Genomic DNA, 13,660 nt, shown 5'->3' with positions numbered 1-13,660 from the left:
CATGTTTAAACAGTTGTATTACCCAAGTGTGCATTACACCTCTGAGACCTTGTGTCCTTTCATGGACATTCACATGATGCTGAGCTCAAACTGTTCTGAGCACTACAGACCATGCCATTGTGTCTATCCATAGTGATGATGTGGTGATTTTTTTAGGACACTAATTCTGTTGCGACATTAAATCTGTCTATGCTTACCTCTTGTATTTGTTTGTTGAAGCTAGAATTCCCTCCACATAAATCCCAGCATTTTCCAGTCTTTGTTTGACAAGGAATTTTTGTGAGAGCTGGACCATTTTTCCACCATGCTTGTCTCCACAAAACCCACTAGCTTTTGCAGAACTTGATTTTTCCAACACATGTGCTCATTCTACATTTACAGCATTTGGCAGACACTCTTATCCAGTAAGTTAGAGTCCAGGATACCATTGAACATGAATGCTGTTGAAATAAAGGGCTCAATGCTGATGCCTAGAAGTGCAAAACACATATAAGCTCTATAAGTGCAATAAACAATGCCCTACAACAAGTACTAGAGTTTGGGCAGTGGGCTGTGGTAGCTCAGTGGTTAAGGTGCTTGACTTATAATCAGAAGGTTGCTAGTTTTAACCCTGCCACTGCCATGTTGCAACTGTTGTGCCCCTATGCAAGGCCCTTAACCCTCAATTGCTCAAGTTATACTCAGTCATAATTGTAAGTTGCTTTGGATAAAAGTGTCAGCTAAGTACCATAAATGTAAATAAGAGCAAGAGCAGGATCTGTGGTTGTTTAAAAATTCCACAAATAGGTCTTCAGTCCGTGTTTGAAGAGTGCAAGGAACTGTGCTGTCTGGACAGCCAGTGGAAGTTTGTTACACCATCTGGGAGCCAGGAAAGAGAATAGTCTTGATCCTTTCATGTCCATGACATCATGACATGGTGGTCTGGCATTTAGGCAGAATGTGATAAAGGCTTGCACTCTTTTCAGCACCATAACACTGGCACACTTTGCTGGGAGTGTCAAAGGTAGATCTGACGAAGAAGCTGAGTACAAGCCTGTGGTTTTGTCCACATTTCAGCTCAGTTTACAACATTAGCTGAAAGATGAATGAGATTACTACCAAGAATGAAATTATGGGGCATTTAAAATGGCACAGTAGTTTAAAAGGTGGAAGTATCCACTATTATGTTATACATAAAAGAGTTAATAGTGGGGTAACATTATTTACATTAGTAATCCTTTAGAGTTTTATAGACTGTGTAAAACTCTAAATGACAATTAAATGTTGTTGAGAATATTTATATTAATTTGTTTTAATGTAGCTGCAATATGTACTACATATTTTGTGTATTTTCTGTTGTCAGTCTTTATAATAAGTTGCAAATGTTATTGTTATTTAATTTTGATTTTAATTAAATTTTTATTATCTACCTACCTCTGAGGGATAATACACGCATCATCTGTGACACATGTTGCAATAAAGTTGTGGCTTATCCATAGAATAAGTACATTGGCTAATAGGTCCACTTTTGTGCACATGACCTATTTCTCTGTGTGCTGTTGTCTTGTATTCATAATGATAATCCAGAATAGTCTCACATGTGATCAGACTCCATACAGAAATCAATATAAATACAGCAATAAGATATAAACCTGTAAAATAGAATAGTGCAAACAAAGATATTTAGTATAAACAACATTAATTATATAAATTAAATAGTATAAATAAAATTATTACTATAAGTAATACAAATAACTGTTCACAGGTAGACAGTATCTAATTACTAGGAGTAAATCTAAGGGCTTTGACAATCTAAGGGCTTTGACAATTGATAATTGTTCAACTGTACACTTGCGCCACTCCCCTCCCACAAACTGCATAACATAAAGAGCTTACTACAGACAATGTAGATTCAACATATGCTATGTAGTTTCAGGATGAGATTTCACAAATGAAAATATATAGAAATGTAGCACACCTTTTATGATATATGACTTAATAACCCCCCCCGATTATTCTCAGCCTACTTTGACTCATTTGTTAGAAATTCTAACCTGCAGACTTTCCTACTACCATTTTGGGTAAAGTCTCTCTTGGGAACATGGGCGGGGTTAAACTCCCAACTATGTGGTGCTGGATCTATGCTTAGCTGGTGACTGAGTTGATCTGCTTCATTCCTCAGTGTGTTTTTGTCCTTGTAATTTTACTCTTTAAATTAAAACACTAAGGTTTTATTTACTAGCATTAATGACATGTATCTTGGTTTAAAATTGTTTACTCAAGAAAGTTCCCAAGTGGTTTTATTTGGCCCACTTCTCTCTTATTGTGGATATGCAGTAAAGCCCCTCAAATGTATCTTTACACTTTGCTTTGGTTTTTCTCATTGGATTATCCTCTGGTTGGTTAAGGTAGGCTCTGAGTTTACTTACTTTTGCCTTAGATTCTGTTCAATTCAAGGCTTGTTGTCTAAACCTAGGTGTTAGTTGCTTATTAGCTGTAATTACTCACTATGGATGTAGTTTCGCCCTGGCCTTAGGTGTGAATTGAGGGGCGGGCTCAGCACTTATTGAACTGACTTAAATTCGGATGACTAATCAACATCTAGGAAGGCTTTGTTTTTGCTCTCAATCAGTTCATCTACATCTCATCTACCGGACTTCACAAACTCATCTAAGTACCTTTTATATTATCTCAATCTTTCATCTCATACATCCACAAATCAAGCATCTGAAATGTGTTTCACAATTCCTGTCCACATATCCCACAGATCTCCTCAACACTATCATCATAGACATCGCAATCTCAGCAACCTCACCTACTCACAATGTTAGGCACCATCACAGATCGTGGTGGCAGGAGGGCTCTGGAATTGCCAATCTGCTGTCTAGAAGGCTGACTTCATCTCAGCACTAGCATCCCTCCACTCTCTACATTTCCTGGCTCTAACAGAAACATGGATCACCCCTGAGAACTCAGCCACACCAGCTGCCCTGTCTTCTGTCTTTTCATTTACGCATTCTCCGAGGCGTCTTGGCAGGGTTGGCAGCACAGGTTTACTATTGTCTCGAGAGTGACGTTTCACTCCACTTTCCTTCTCTACTGTTTTCATCTCCTCTTTTGAATTTCATGCCATTACAGTGTCTTTCCCCACCAAACTTCATATTATTGTCATCTACCGCTCTCCAGGTTCTCTAGATCACTTCATTGATGAGCTTGACATCCTCCTGAGTCAATTCCCCATTGATGGAAATCCACTCATTCTCCTTGGAGACTTCAACCTTCCATCAGACAAGCTGCATTCCTCCTGCATCCTTCTGCTGTTGACATCACCCTCAACCACTCTCCTCCGACTCACAAAGCTAGCAATGTTCTAGACTTGTGCTTGTGCAGTCTCTTGTGCAGTCTCTTGTCATCTCAAAGCTAGACTACTGCAACTTACTACTTGCTGGTCTTCCTCTAAAAGCCATCAAACCTCTACAACTTGTCCAGAATGCAGCAGCACGACTGGTCTTCAATCTTCCGAAGTTCACACACGTTACTCCACTGCTGCACTCCCTTCATTGGCTCCCTGTAGCTGCACGCATCAGATTTAAAACCTTGATCCTTGCCTACAAAGCCAAAAATGGACCAGCCCCTTCATACGTGAGGTCAATGGTCAAAACCTGATCCGTACCTCAAGTACTTCAAACCTCAAGTGTGGCTTGGCTTGAAATACCTTGCTTCAGGTCTCATGGACGACAAGCATCGAGACTATTTTCTGTCCTGGCTCCAAGATGGCGGAATGAACTCCCACTTGCTGTCCAGACAGCAGAGTCCCTTGCAGTCTTCAAACACAGACTGAAGACCCATCTATTTGCAGAATAAAGGACAACTGACACTGCTCCCATATTGATTAAATTAATACTTATTGTAGGGTATTGTTTATGTTGTTTAACAAACTATAGCACTTATTGTTTATAGCACTTATCACTGTTTAAGATAGACCTTATGTATTTTCTACTTCTAGGTATCAGCATTCATCCCTGTATTCTACAGTATTCCAGTTCATTGGTATGTTTGATTCTAACATACTATACTGTACTTGGATATATTCTATGAGTAAACAACAAAGCACTTTTGTAAGTCGCTCTGGATAACAGTGTCTGCTAAATACCGTAAATGTAATGTAATGTAATGTCTGCTAAATGGTCTAAATGTAAATGTACACTCAGAGGGCAGCTTTCTAATTATATGCATTACTCAAGAGATGTCAGGATAGCTTCTATTAAAATCTCCATGGATACTCAAAAATGATGCAGTAAGCTATAGATCTAACAGGAAAGCAAAGTGAAGGCAAGCCATTGGAACAAACATGAGAAGTTTAAATGTCACACTTGGATAATTGCATGAGCGACAAATAGGAACTAAATAATGGACATAATGTTAAGGTTTGACTTTCATTATCTAAACGGTTTCCCTGATTAGTGCTGACCTTTACTTCCACCCCCTCTACCCCACCTTCTCAGCCTACTAAACATTACACCTCCACATCTGTTAGTTCAATAGTTCTCTCGAACCATTTAAGACTTTCATTTATTGCTAAGTATTGTGTATTGTTGAGATACATTGCCAAAATGACCTTTGTAACAAGCTAATCACAGAAACCAAACTGTCTAATTATGCCTGATACTAAGAATCTTCTGCTGGTTATGGAGATTTTTATGTAGAAATTCTTTGCTTAGATCTCTGCTTTACAAAATAATTTCATTGTACACTTCAGTGATTAATTGACATGGACTAATGGTAATGAATTATGAAGTAGATGTAGATTAAACTTTATAGTTCTACAAACAGATCAATTTTCCATTTAAAGTGGTTGCTTCTTGAAGAAGCAACAAACACAGCATTGGTCCCAGTTGTATTGTCTCTATGGTGACTGTGCTTTAGAAAGGTGTGTTCCTTTCTGTTACTATGAACAACAGAATTTAAGAGACAAGCATAAATGACCTCAGAATCACATAAAAATGAATTATATCCTGAATAATCAAGATCCTATTATTTACTCCCTGAAATATGAACAATAAAATATGAATGCACAACGTAAGCCTCCAAAAGTTCTATAGGTTTCTGATCATGGAAAATTACATTTTGTGTAATTCAGTGTAGCCAGCACTAATTTAAGTAGTCAAGTACATAGTTAATTTTTTTAAATATCCATATTCTGACCTGTGATACAACATTCTTTATTTACTTCAATGAAAAAAAACTGATCTATTCAATAGTCAGTCAGTCTCTCTCTCTCTCTCTCTCTCTCTCTCTCTCTCTCTCTCTCTCTCTCTCTCACCCCACACACACACACACACACACACACACACACACACACACACACACACACACACACACACAAACAAATTGTTCTATCACCTACCACCAACTATGCCATACAGTTTTTGAACCTTGGTATACTCTACTGACTGGTATGTATTCAGTATGGAATTTGTTTTCTGTTAAATTCTAAAAGGGAATAAACCAAAGGGAATAAATTAATCACAGTCTGTACTCCTTAATGTAAAATGGCAAGAACAGTTACACTTGCAGAAACTTTACATGATAATTGAGACATAAACATGTGTACATTTAAATACAGTGCAACCAAGTCCATTGAGACCCTTTAAAAAGGAATAAAAGAGGAGTTAAGAAGGGTCTAGGCAAAGCCTTTACATTTTCAGCTTCTGTCCCTGTTCATATTTTCATAAGCAAATAGATGTAAAAGAGTAGCTCTTCCTTTTTGCTTCACATGAATTAGGGGACAAAGCTTGGTGAAACTTTTACTTCACCACATACCGTATTTCAAAACATTAGTTGTAGTGCTGTACTTTTTAAAAATATATATTATTTCCTAAACAAACCAAGAAAAAAGACTTATCTATGTAATGTAACAATAAAAATAATAAAATGTTTTACTCAGTCATAATAGCAACAACTCAATATAATTAATTACATTTTTTAGAAGACTAACAACTTTTTTACTTCCCATTGCAAATTCTGGACAGGCACACCCATAAAACCAACTCCAAAAACACACAGCAAATACAACACAAAGCAAATATTGACAGAACAATGACTTCCTTCATCTCGGAGTCTTTTCAGAGGCATCTTCGTCATCCTTAGGATGATAAAGTCTTAACTTCTATTTTTCATCCATTTCAAACATAGTCCTTCTTGTCATAGCCACTGATAGAGCGTGGAGCAGAGTAGGCCATTTTGGGGGGCTTGTACCTTCTTTCCTTTGGGGGGCAGGTGCAGCACAGCATGGCTCCTCCAATGATGAGAAGCCCAGCAGCTGCAAAGCCTAAGTAGAGCGATGCTCCCAGCTCTCTACGCTGAGCTGAGATCAACATGGGATTGTAGAAATCTTGGATGATGACGGATATAGTCCAGGATACAGGGATTAACGTGAGCATACCAGAGATGATGAAGAATACCCCAGAGATTATCATGACTTTAGCCTTCGATGCTTCATCATCAATGCAGTTGGTGCACTTTGCACCCATGATGGAGATTAACAAAGCTAGCACACCCAGGATAACAGAGATCACACTCATGGCCCGGGCTGCCTGCAGGTCCTGGGAGAGAGCCAGTAAGGAATCATAGATCTTACACTGCATCTGTCCAGTGCTCTGAACTACACAGGTCATCCAGATGCCCTCCCATATGATCTGAGCTGTAACAATGTTAGCTCCAATAAAAGCTGTGACCCTCCACATAGGCAGAGCACAGGTGACAATAGCAATGATCCAGCCTAACACACCAAGGCCAATGCCCCCAATCTCCATTCCCATTGACATAGTTTCTCCTTATAGGTGCTTTTGTCCAGAAAAAAGCAAGGGTAGACTGAAAAAACTGACAAGTTAGAATCTCTGTATACAAATGTTTTCTATTTTGCCAGAAGACTGCTATATGCACTCTCTAAGTAGCTCTTTGATATGGTGATGCTGCTGTGGAAACAAGCTCCCTTTATATTCCCAGTGCAACAGATGAGGGAGGAGAGGGAGGAGGACCTCCAGATGACATCATGAAACAGAAGGGCAGAAGGCTGCAGGTGTCCTATACAAAATGACACCTGCCTCCCTGAGCCACCCTGCAGCAAGAAAGCACAATGAGGACTCAGACCAATGCTGTTCACCCAGGACAAAGACAAAGAGACTTAGCTTCTGCACACAGAGCTGGGAAGGAAAGGTGTATTCTAACCAAACAAATTAGTAACTTGTGTTTCCAGGTGTAACAGTCAGAGTAAAAATGGGAATAAAGAAAATACTATGGTTCTGTGTGTGTGTGTGTGTGTGTGTGTGTGTGTGTGTGTGTGTGTGTGTGTGTGTGTGTGTGCGTGTGTGTGTGTGTGTGTGTGTGATAAAACATATAATGTGTTGTATAAACATTATGAAAAACATTATAATTCTACTGAGGTTATATGTAAGATAAACCAACCGCTTAGAGATAAACCAACCACTTTTCTTGAGGAAAAAGAGCTGTTGCTCCAAAAATAATTTATGGAATATTATGTTAAAAATAGACAAAATAAATATTAAAGATACATGGGTAGGAAAGCAAATATTAAAGATACAGGTGTAGGAAATCCCCCACTCACATTCACAAGTGGTGCACAAGTGTTAAGTCATCATCGGTTCCCAGAAGCACATAACACAAAGATCACTGTAGCACAAGTATCACACTGAACACTATCTCTATTGTTTATGATGACTGTGCTTTCAGGAAACAGTTCCTCTTTTCATGATTATACACAAAATCAATATGGGGTTAAGACTTGAAATACCAACAAAAGCTTACATGTCAAATGCCAGCAATTGATATTTAATTGATTTTTTAAAAGAATTTTTAAATATATATATTTTTTACATGTTCAACATTACGTACCATGTTACATTTTTTATTTTGAGATTTAAATCACACACAGGTGCAACTTGGAATATATTAGTCCCAAAATTATTGAACAATGTCCAGGCCCTGTACAACCAAGCAGCCCCACACCATTATGGTGTATTACTCAACTATACATCATAGCTGTGATGAGATTTTGGTGTTAATACCAATACAGAGATATTTACTAAAAATATTTTTGCCTTATATGTTCAACATTGTTCCAGTAGTGCTGTGGAACATCTAACTATTATTCAGGCAAGCAGTGATTTTTTTAAACATAATCAATAGTTGGAAATAGTTAATAAATATAGCTATTTGAAAATTCTTGATGCGGTATAATGTTTTCAAACATCAGTGTTTGTTTACATTACTATAGACTAGTTTAGAGGCGTAGGTTAACAGGTGCCTAAGAACACCATAAACATTTAGTCTTTTCTTTTACATACTGTATTTTACAAATTTGACACAAATTTCATTTTATAAAAATTTTAAGTTTTGGAACAACGCTGTTGGCAACTGGCCATTTATGAATCAAAACATGCATAAGTATAGAAAATACATTTACTGTAATTGACTACCAAACAAGCTGGTAAACCTGTTTGCATGATATACATTTTAAATATGGAAAATTATTATGATTTAATCAAGATTAAAACTTCTAGAATATGCTAAATTATATTTGCTTGATTGCAAATTAAATAATTTTATAAATGAATAATGACATTTAACGTATTAGAAGACATCCATTTTTACATTAGATCACAGTGGTAATGACAAGTGCCTGATCAAGCAAGTCCAACAAAACTAACTAATCAAAACTTCTTGTATGCCTTCAGTTTGAAACATTAAACATGTGAGTGAACAGATTTAAAAATGCTAAGCTTAATTCTACCACTCATGTACTATGTTTCTTATTTTATACAGAGTTATTTGCTAAGGCAGTATCTTAAGCAGTATGAATATTAACATTCAAAATAATACTATATAAAAAGAATGCCATAAAAATAGAAATAATTGCTTATTTTCGAGTCATTCACGATGGCTGTGCTGTTAGAATGTTTGGCCTACAAGAACTCACATAATAACTACACTCCAGGTAAAATATTTCCAAGTTGGGTCTCTTTAACTCACGTAGCCGTTTCACCCAAGACAGCAAAGTATCCTGAATATTGTTAAAATGCAGCTGTGATGTCCTCAAACATAATCTTTCCTGTTGTATGAGCTAGGAGCCACTGAACGGTTGGTGGAATAAGTCATACGATTTGGGGGAGCGTACTTCATTTCCCTTTCTTTAGGTGGACAACTGCAGCACAAAATGGAGCCTCCTACCAGGAGCATGGCCGCAGCAGCCCAGCCCAGGTACAGGGAGGCTCCAATCTCCATCTTCTGAGACTCTGGCACAACTGGACTGTAGAATTCCAAAACTACAGAGTTGGCTGACCAGGAGACCGGAATAAGTTGGGTGATCGCAGCAGTGATGAAGGCAACGCCAGAAGCAATCATCACACGGGCTTTGTTCGCCTCATCCTCAATGCAGTTGGTACACTTGGCACCCACAATTGAGACTAGAAGTGCAAGGACACCTAGGACAATAGCAACTACTGTAAGAGCTCGAGCTGCCTGCAGGTCCTGAGGGAGAGCCAGCATGGAGTCGTAGACCTTACATTGCATCTGTCCAGTGCTCTGCACCACACAGCTCATCCAGATGCCCTCCCAGAAAACCTGAGCTGTGATGATGTTGATTCCAATGAATGCAGTCACTCTCCACATGGGAAGGGCACAGCACACAATGCTGAGAATCCAGCCGAGAGCCGAGAGGGTTATTCCCAGTATCTCAAGACCTAGTGCTGCCATAGTTCCTTGTTTCTCTGGCAAAGTTTAAGCACTAATCACAATTATCTACTCTTGAATGTGTTAGGAAAAATCTTTAGAAAAGAAGACAAAGAAAAAATCCTGTCTCAAACACTTCCAGAAATCTAGTCTCGAGTTGTGCAGGTGAGTATAGAAGTATTTCTGGGAGCATGCATGAAGTTGCTGTTATGGCGTTTTTAAAATGAGGTGGCGTGTTCTGGCTCAGTGGAACTGCCCTCTGTAATCTTTATAATGTTTAAAGAAATGAAGGCTGACCTTCCTACAATCTGTTATCAGATGATAAGGTAAAGTCCTGGTATTGGCTGACCTTCTTCAGTGCTGATCTCACAGTTACCTGTTTTTTGTACAATTTTAACGAAGGCTTTTTATTGAAACTAACTGAAGAATAATGATATGCCAACACTGGGCCTGGTAAATGATGTTAATGGTTAGCTTGCAGAATGGCTTTTGATATGTTTAGAAAACAAGACTTATTATGGTAAATTACTGACAGCAGCCTTTGCAGTGTATAAACACTGCCCAGTTGAAATCACTTGGCACACACCTTTGGGACTTAAAAATTACACAGACAACTTAAAAATATGTCTCATAGGTTACTTTGTTTGTTTGACCTATAATATAAAAGGTTATAGTTTCTCCACTTAGAAGTATGAGTCTATCAGTCTGTAATTAGGGATAGAGTAAAAAATGTTGTAATAGACTATAAAAGCATAGAGTATAATGAATGTATTATTAGTAGTATGACATGCATGCTATGCTTTATGCGACTTTTTAATAAAGCAATAAAATATAAATTGTAGACAATTTACTATAGATCGTGCTACAATTATAGGGATTAAAAATTATTTTTAAATTTCAATAGACCTATCAAAACTACATGATAAAAATGTATATAAAATACATGGTTTTATCACTAACAATTAACAGGAAAATTTATTTTAAGCCGTAAACCTATAGAAACAGTTAATAAAAAGGAAATATTTCCTGACATAGTAGAGAAAGGCAAGAAAATACTTATTTTTATGTTAACTTTTGATCTCTGATATTTTCTCCACCTTTTTAACTATAAACTAATTACAAATGTACAAAGACTGATAACATTTAGGCCCGGTATACTACAAATTTATTTTAATTGCTTGAATAATGATATAATGGTAGCTGTAATCAAATCATCGGTTTGCATTGTTCTTTGAGAGAAAGTCCAAAACAATAGGGGGTGAAAAGAGAGCATTATGCCAACTACTGTTATTCTATTCCATCTTGCCAAGTGAAACCTTAGCCCTAACCCTAAACCAGCTCCCTCAAGTCCTATATTCAAACTTTGGTATGTTCTCCTTCCAAATTAAAAATTCTTCATTCTGTCATTCACTTTTCAAAACTTCATTCCGTTTGTAAAATCCATAATGCAACGACAACGGAATAAACAAATGTTAACCATATATTAAAAATCAAATAGTACCCTGATTAAATTATACTATTTACATTTGTATACTTGCTTGTTTGAGACAGAGATAAACGCTTACTTATCATTCCTATCATTCATGGCATAAATGTATAGCCTGAAAATTGAAAGGTGTGCTTTGCAATGAAAAAGATACATAACTTAAAACCACAAGTCAACCCAGACTGAGCGATTAAGTCAACTTGTATTGATTTGTGGTATATTTATTTTTTCATGTCTAAATGCACAAGGTATTTAGGTGTTGTCTAATTGCTAGTGACATAAGATCAAACTTGGTTAGTGTGCTTCCCTCTCGGAGAGCAATATATTCTTTCAGCCTTGCCAAAGAAGCTGTTTAACCAGTTTCTGTTTTGACGGATCGTCCTTACACATTTTACTCACAAGCACGCGCGCTCACCCAACGCGTAGCTTGTCTTTGATCATGCAAACAGATAATATACGAACGTTACACGGAACCAACTCATTTATGAAGGGGGTAGTGCACTAAGCGAAAGATTATTGTCTGTCTGACAGCGTCAGGGCGTGAATCTTGTTTGGGCTGAAACGGTTAAACTCAGCATGGCCGAGTAAGACAAAACGTGAACAACGAACTGGAGTCAACAGCTGTTTTCAGATCGGTGTAGAAAGTCGGTTTTCACTCCTGACGTGATCTTTCCACATTATGTTTTGGCCGTCGGTCACCTGCTGTCACATTTGCCGCGCTAGTACAGGAACTATGATATAGGTTACCTGCAGCATTTTCATTGTTTAGTCGCCCTGTGTAGCCTAATTTAATGTAAGGTACAAAATCATTTTGGACAGTCAATGGTAAGAAAAACAAGGTGAAATTAAATCAGTTGGGGATGGGATCTAGCACTACGAAATAATGCAAAGTTAAAAAGAGGCTTTTCAAATCCGTCCTCATATACAAATTAAGCGTCGATGTTTTCAAACTGTGTTGTTTATAATATTTATAGATTAAAACATCCTGCAATATTTTTCAGGGATAAGTAAGTGCTTCAGTGCTTCACACACCACCCTTACTTCACCCATGAATCAGGTCACTTGTAAACCTGCCAATGGCGCTAAGGAGCCGTTGAATATGCCGGCCTGTTGCCAACTGACTTCAATGGAAAATAGAGAACACCACTGGCGTAGGGCAAAATTCTGGGGCCCCACCGCATCATTATTTTTTAAATATATGAACACCTCCTGCACCCCCAACCCCCAGCTCGACCGCCCCACAATATAGTGTAAGCTCTGCATATATAGTGTAATATAATACACTGACAGAATTTTTAAAGGAAAACACCTTTTTAATTAAGAAAGGTAAGATCATTTGTCACTAAAAGAACAGGAAATGTAACATTATAACCTGATAAGTGGCGAATTTATTGCTGTGAATTTTCACTATGGTCTTCTGGTGTGTGGAGGTTTGGAAGTCCAAGGTCAAGGTGTTGTTTTCATAGTGGCTATGTCTCATCCTTGTGTGCTGTATGGGCCAAGCTATCATCCAGGATTTCTGGCTAACCAATATTATATTACTAATAAAGGTGAAACAAATAGCTGTTTGATTTGGAGTGGCAAAATTGGTGGCATAATTGTCTACATTAGAAAATTTCAGTAGAAGTATGAAATGTGAACTTAAAGTCCTGGCATAAACTGACATATTAATAAGTTGTTCTGTCAACCCAATTTAAAAATACCTGTGGTGTCTCAACTACTGAGAAAACAGGAACTGTGAAGAGATTATAATACAGTGAGGGATGCTTAAGCATGCTGTTGGCAACAACCAGTATAATGTACTGCCTATAATCAGGTTTCCCACTGTGTGGAGGATGAGGATTCCAAGGCAAATGTTTCTGTGGTATCGGGTGTGGTTTTCATTATACCTGGGGTGTCTGATCCCTCTGTGGTGGATGGCCCAAACAATTATTGAGGACAATTATTTGAACAACAACAAGAAGGGCATGAGAAGACACACCCAGTACAATAGGTACATTTGCTCTTTGTTAGTAAATTCTGAGATAGTTCTGAGCACCTGTTTGATTGGAGGTTGAAACTGCATATTTGGTCATGCCTAGACTCAGTGTGAGTCAACACTCACAAGTTCCAGATTAGGAAACTGGTTCAACCAGTTCAGGTGTGTACCAGTTTCCACCTGTTCCTCCCCCACAAACTCCTCCACTCATACTTGAACTAACACAGGAAAAATTTTAAAACTTGCTAGTTTATTTACTAGTTTGACTTTCATTGCTCAGTGTTGAAGAAACATCTCAAAGTATTCATTGAACTACACAATTTTACATTGTGAAATCACTGAGCTGTATGCAGCTACAATAAACAAACAGAATTCTTCACATTCTGAGAGCTCTGACCTTTAATAAGCAGACTTCCCCTTCCCTTTAAATCATGTCATTCAATACCAACTGCCTCTTTCAAGATACT

General features: G+C 37.8%; 2 protein-coding genes and 1 long non-coding RNA gene across 3 annotated transcripts; 1 reads left to right on the top strand and 2 right to left on the bottom strand.

Moving 5' to 3' along the window:
• The first annotated feature begins 2,177 nt into the window (after positions 1-2,177).
• On the top strand, positions 2,178-7,400 carry LOC113575294. Its single transcript, XR_003410398.2, has 3 exons — positions 2,178-2,387; positions 3,986-4,029; positions 6,988-7,400. It is a non-coding gene; the product is annotated as an uncharacterized LOC113575294 (long non-coding RNA).
• Positions 5,506-6,934, bottom strand: cldnh (claudin h). The gene has a single exon (XM_027006717.2). The coding sequence runs from the start codon at positions 6,804-6,806 to the stop codon at positions 6,165-6,167; it is 642 nt and encodes a 213-aa protein (XP_026862518.2). The 5' UTR covers positions 6,807-6,934; the 3' UTR covers positions 5,506-6,164.
• A 476-nt stretch (positions 7,401-7,876) lies between the features above and the next one.
• On the bottom strand, positions 7,877-9,951 carry cldnc (claudin c). Its single transcript, XM_027006741.2, has one exon. It carries the CDS (start codon positions 9,751-9,753, stop codon positions 9,094-9,096), a length of 660 nt encoding a protein of 219 aa, XP_026862542.1. The 5' UTR covers positions 9,754-9,951; the 3' UTR covers positions 7,877-9,093.
• Between the last annotated feature and the right edge of the window lie 3,709 nt (positions 9,952-13,660).

This window comes from Electrophorus electricus, chromosome 6, assembly GCF_013358815.1.
Source record: "Electrophorus electricus isolate fEleEle1 chromosome 6, fEleEle1.pri, whole genome shotgun sequence".
NCBI lineage: Eukaryota > Metazoa > Chordata > Actinopteri > Gymnotiformes > Gymnotidae > Electrophorus > Electrophorus electricus.
Note: the sequence above shows the minus strand (reverse complement) of the source record. Positions and strands in the feature narration are given on the sequence as shown.

What these genes read in the sequence shown, in the direction of transcription:
- cldnc (XM_027006741.2), bottom strand. Translation starts at nt 9,753, where the DNA reads ATGGCAGCACTAGGTCTTGAGATACTGGGAATAACCCTCTCGGCTCTC.
- cldnh (XM_027006717.2), bottom strand. Translation starts at nt 6,806, where the DNA reads ATGTCAATGGGAATGGAGATTGGGGGCATTGGCCTTGGTGTGTTAGGC.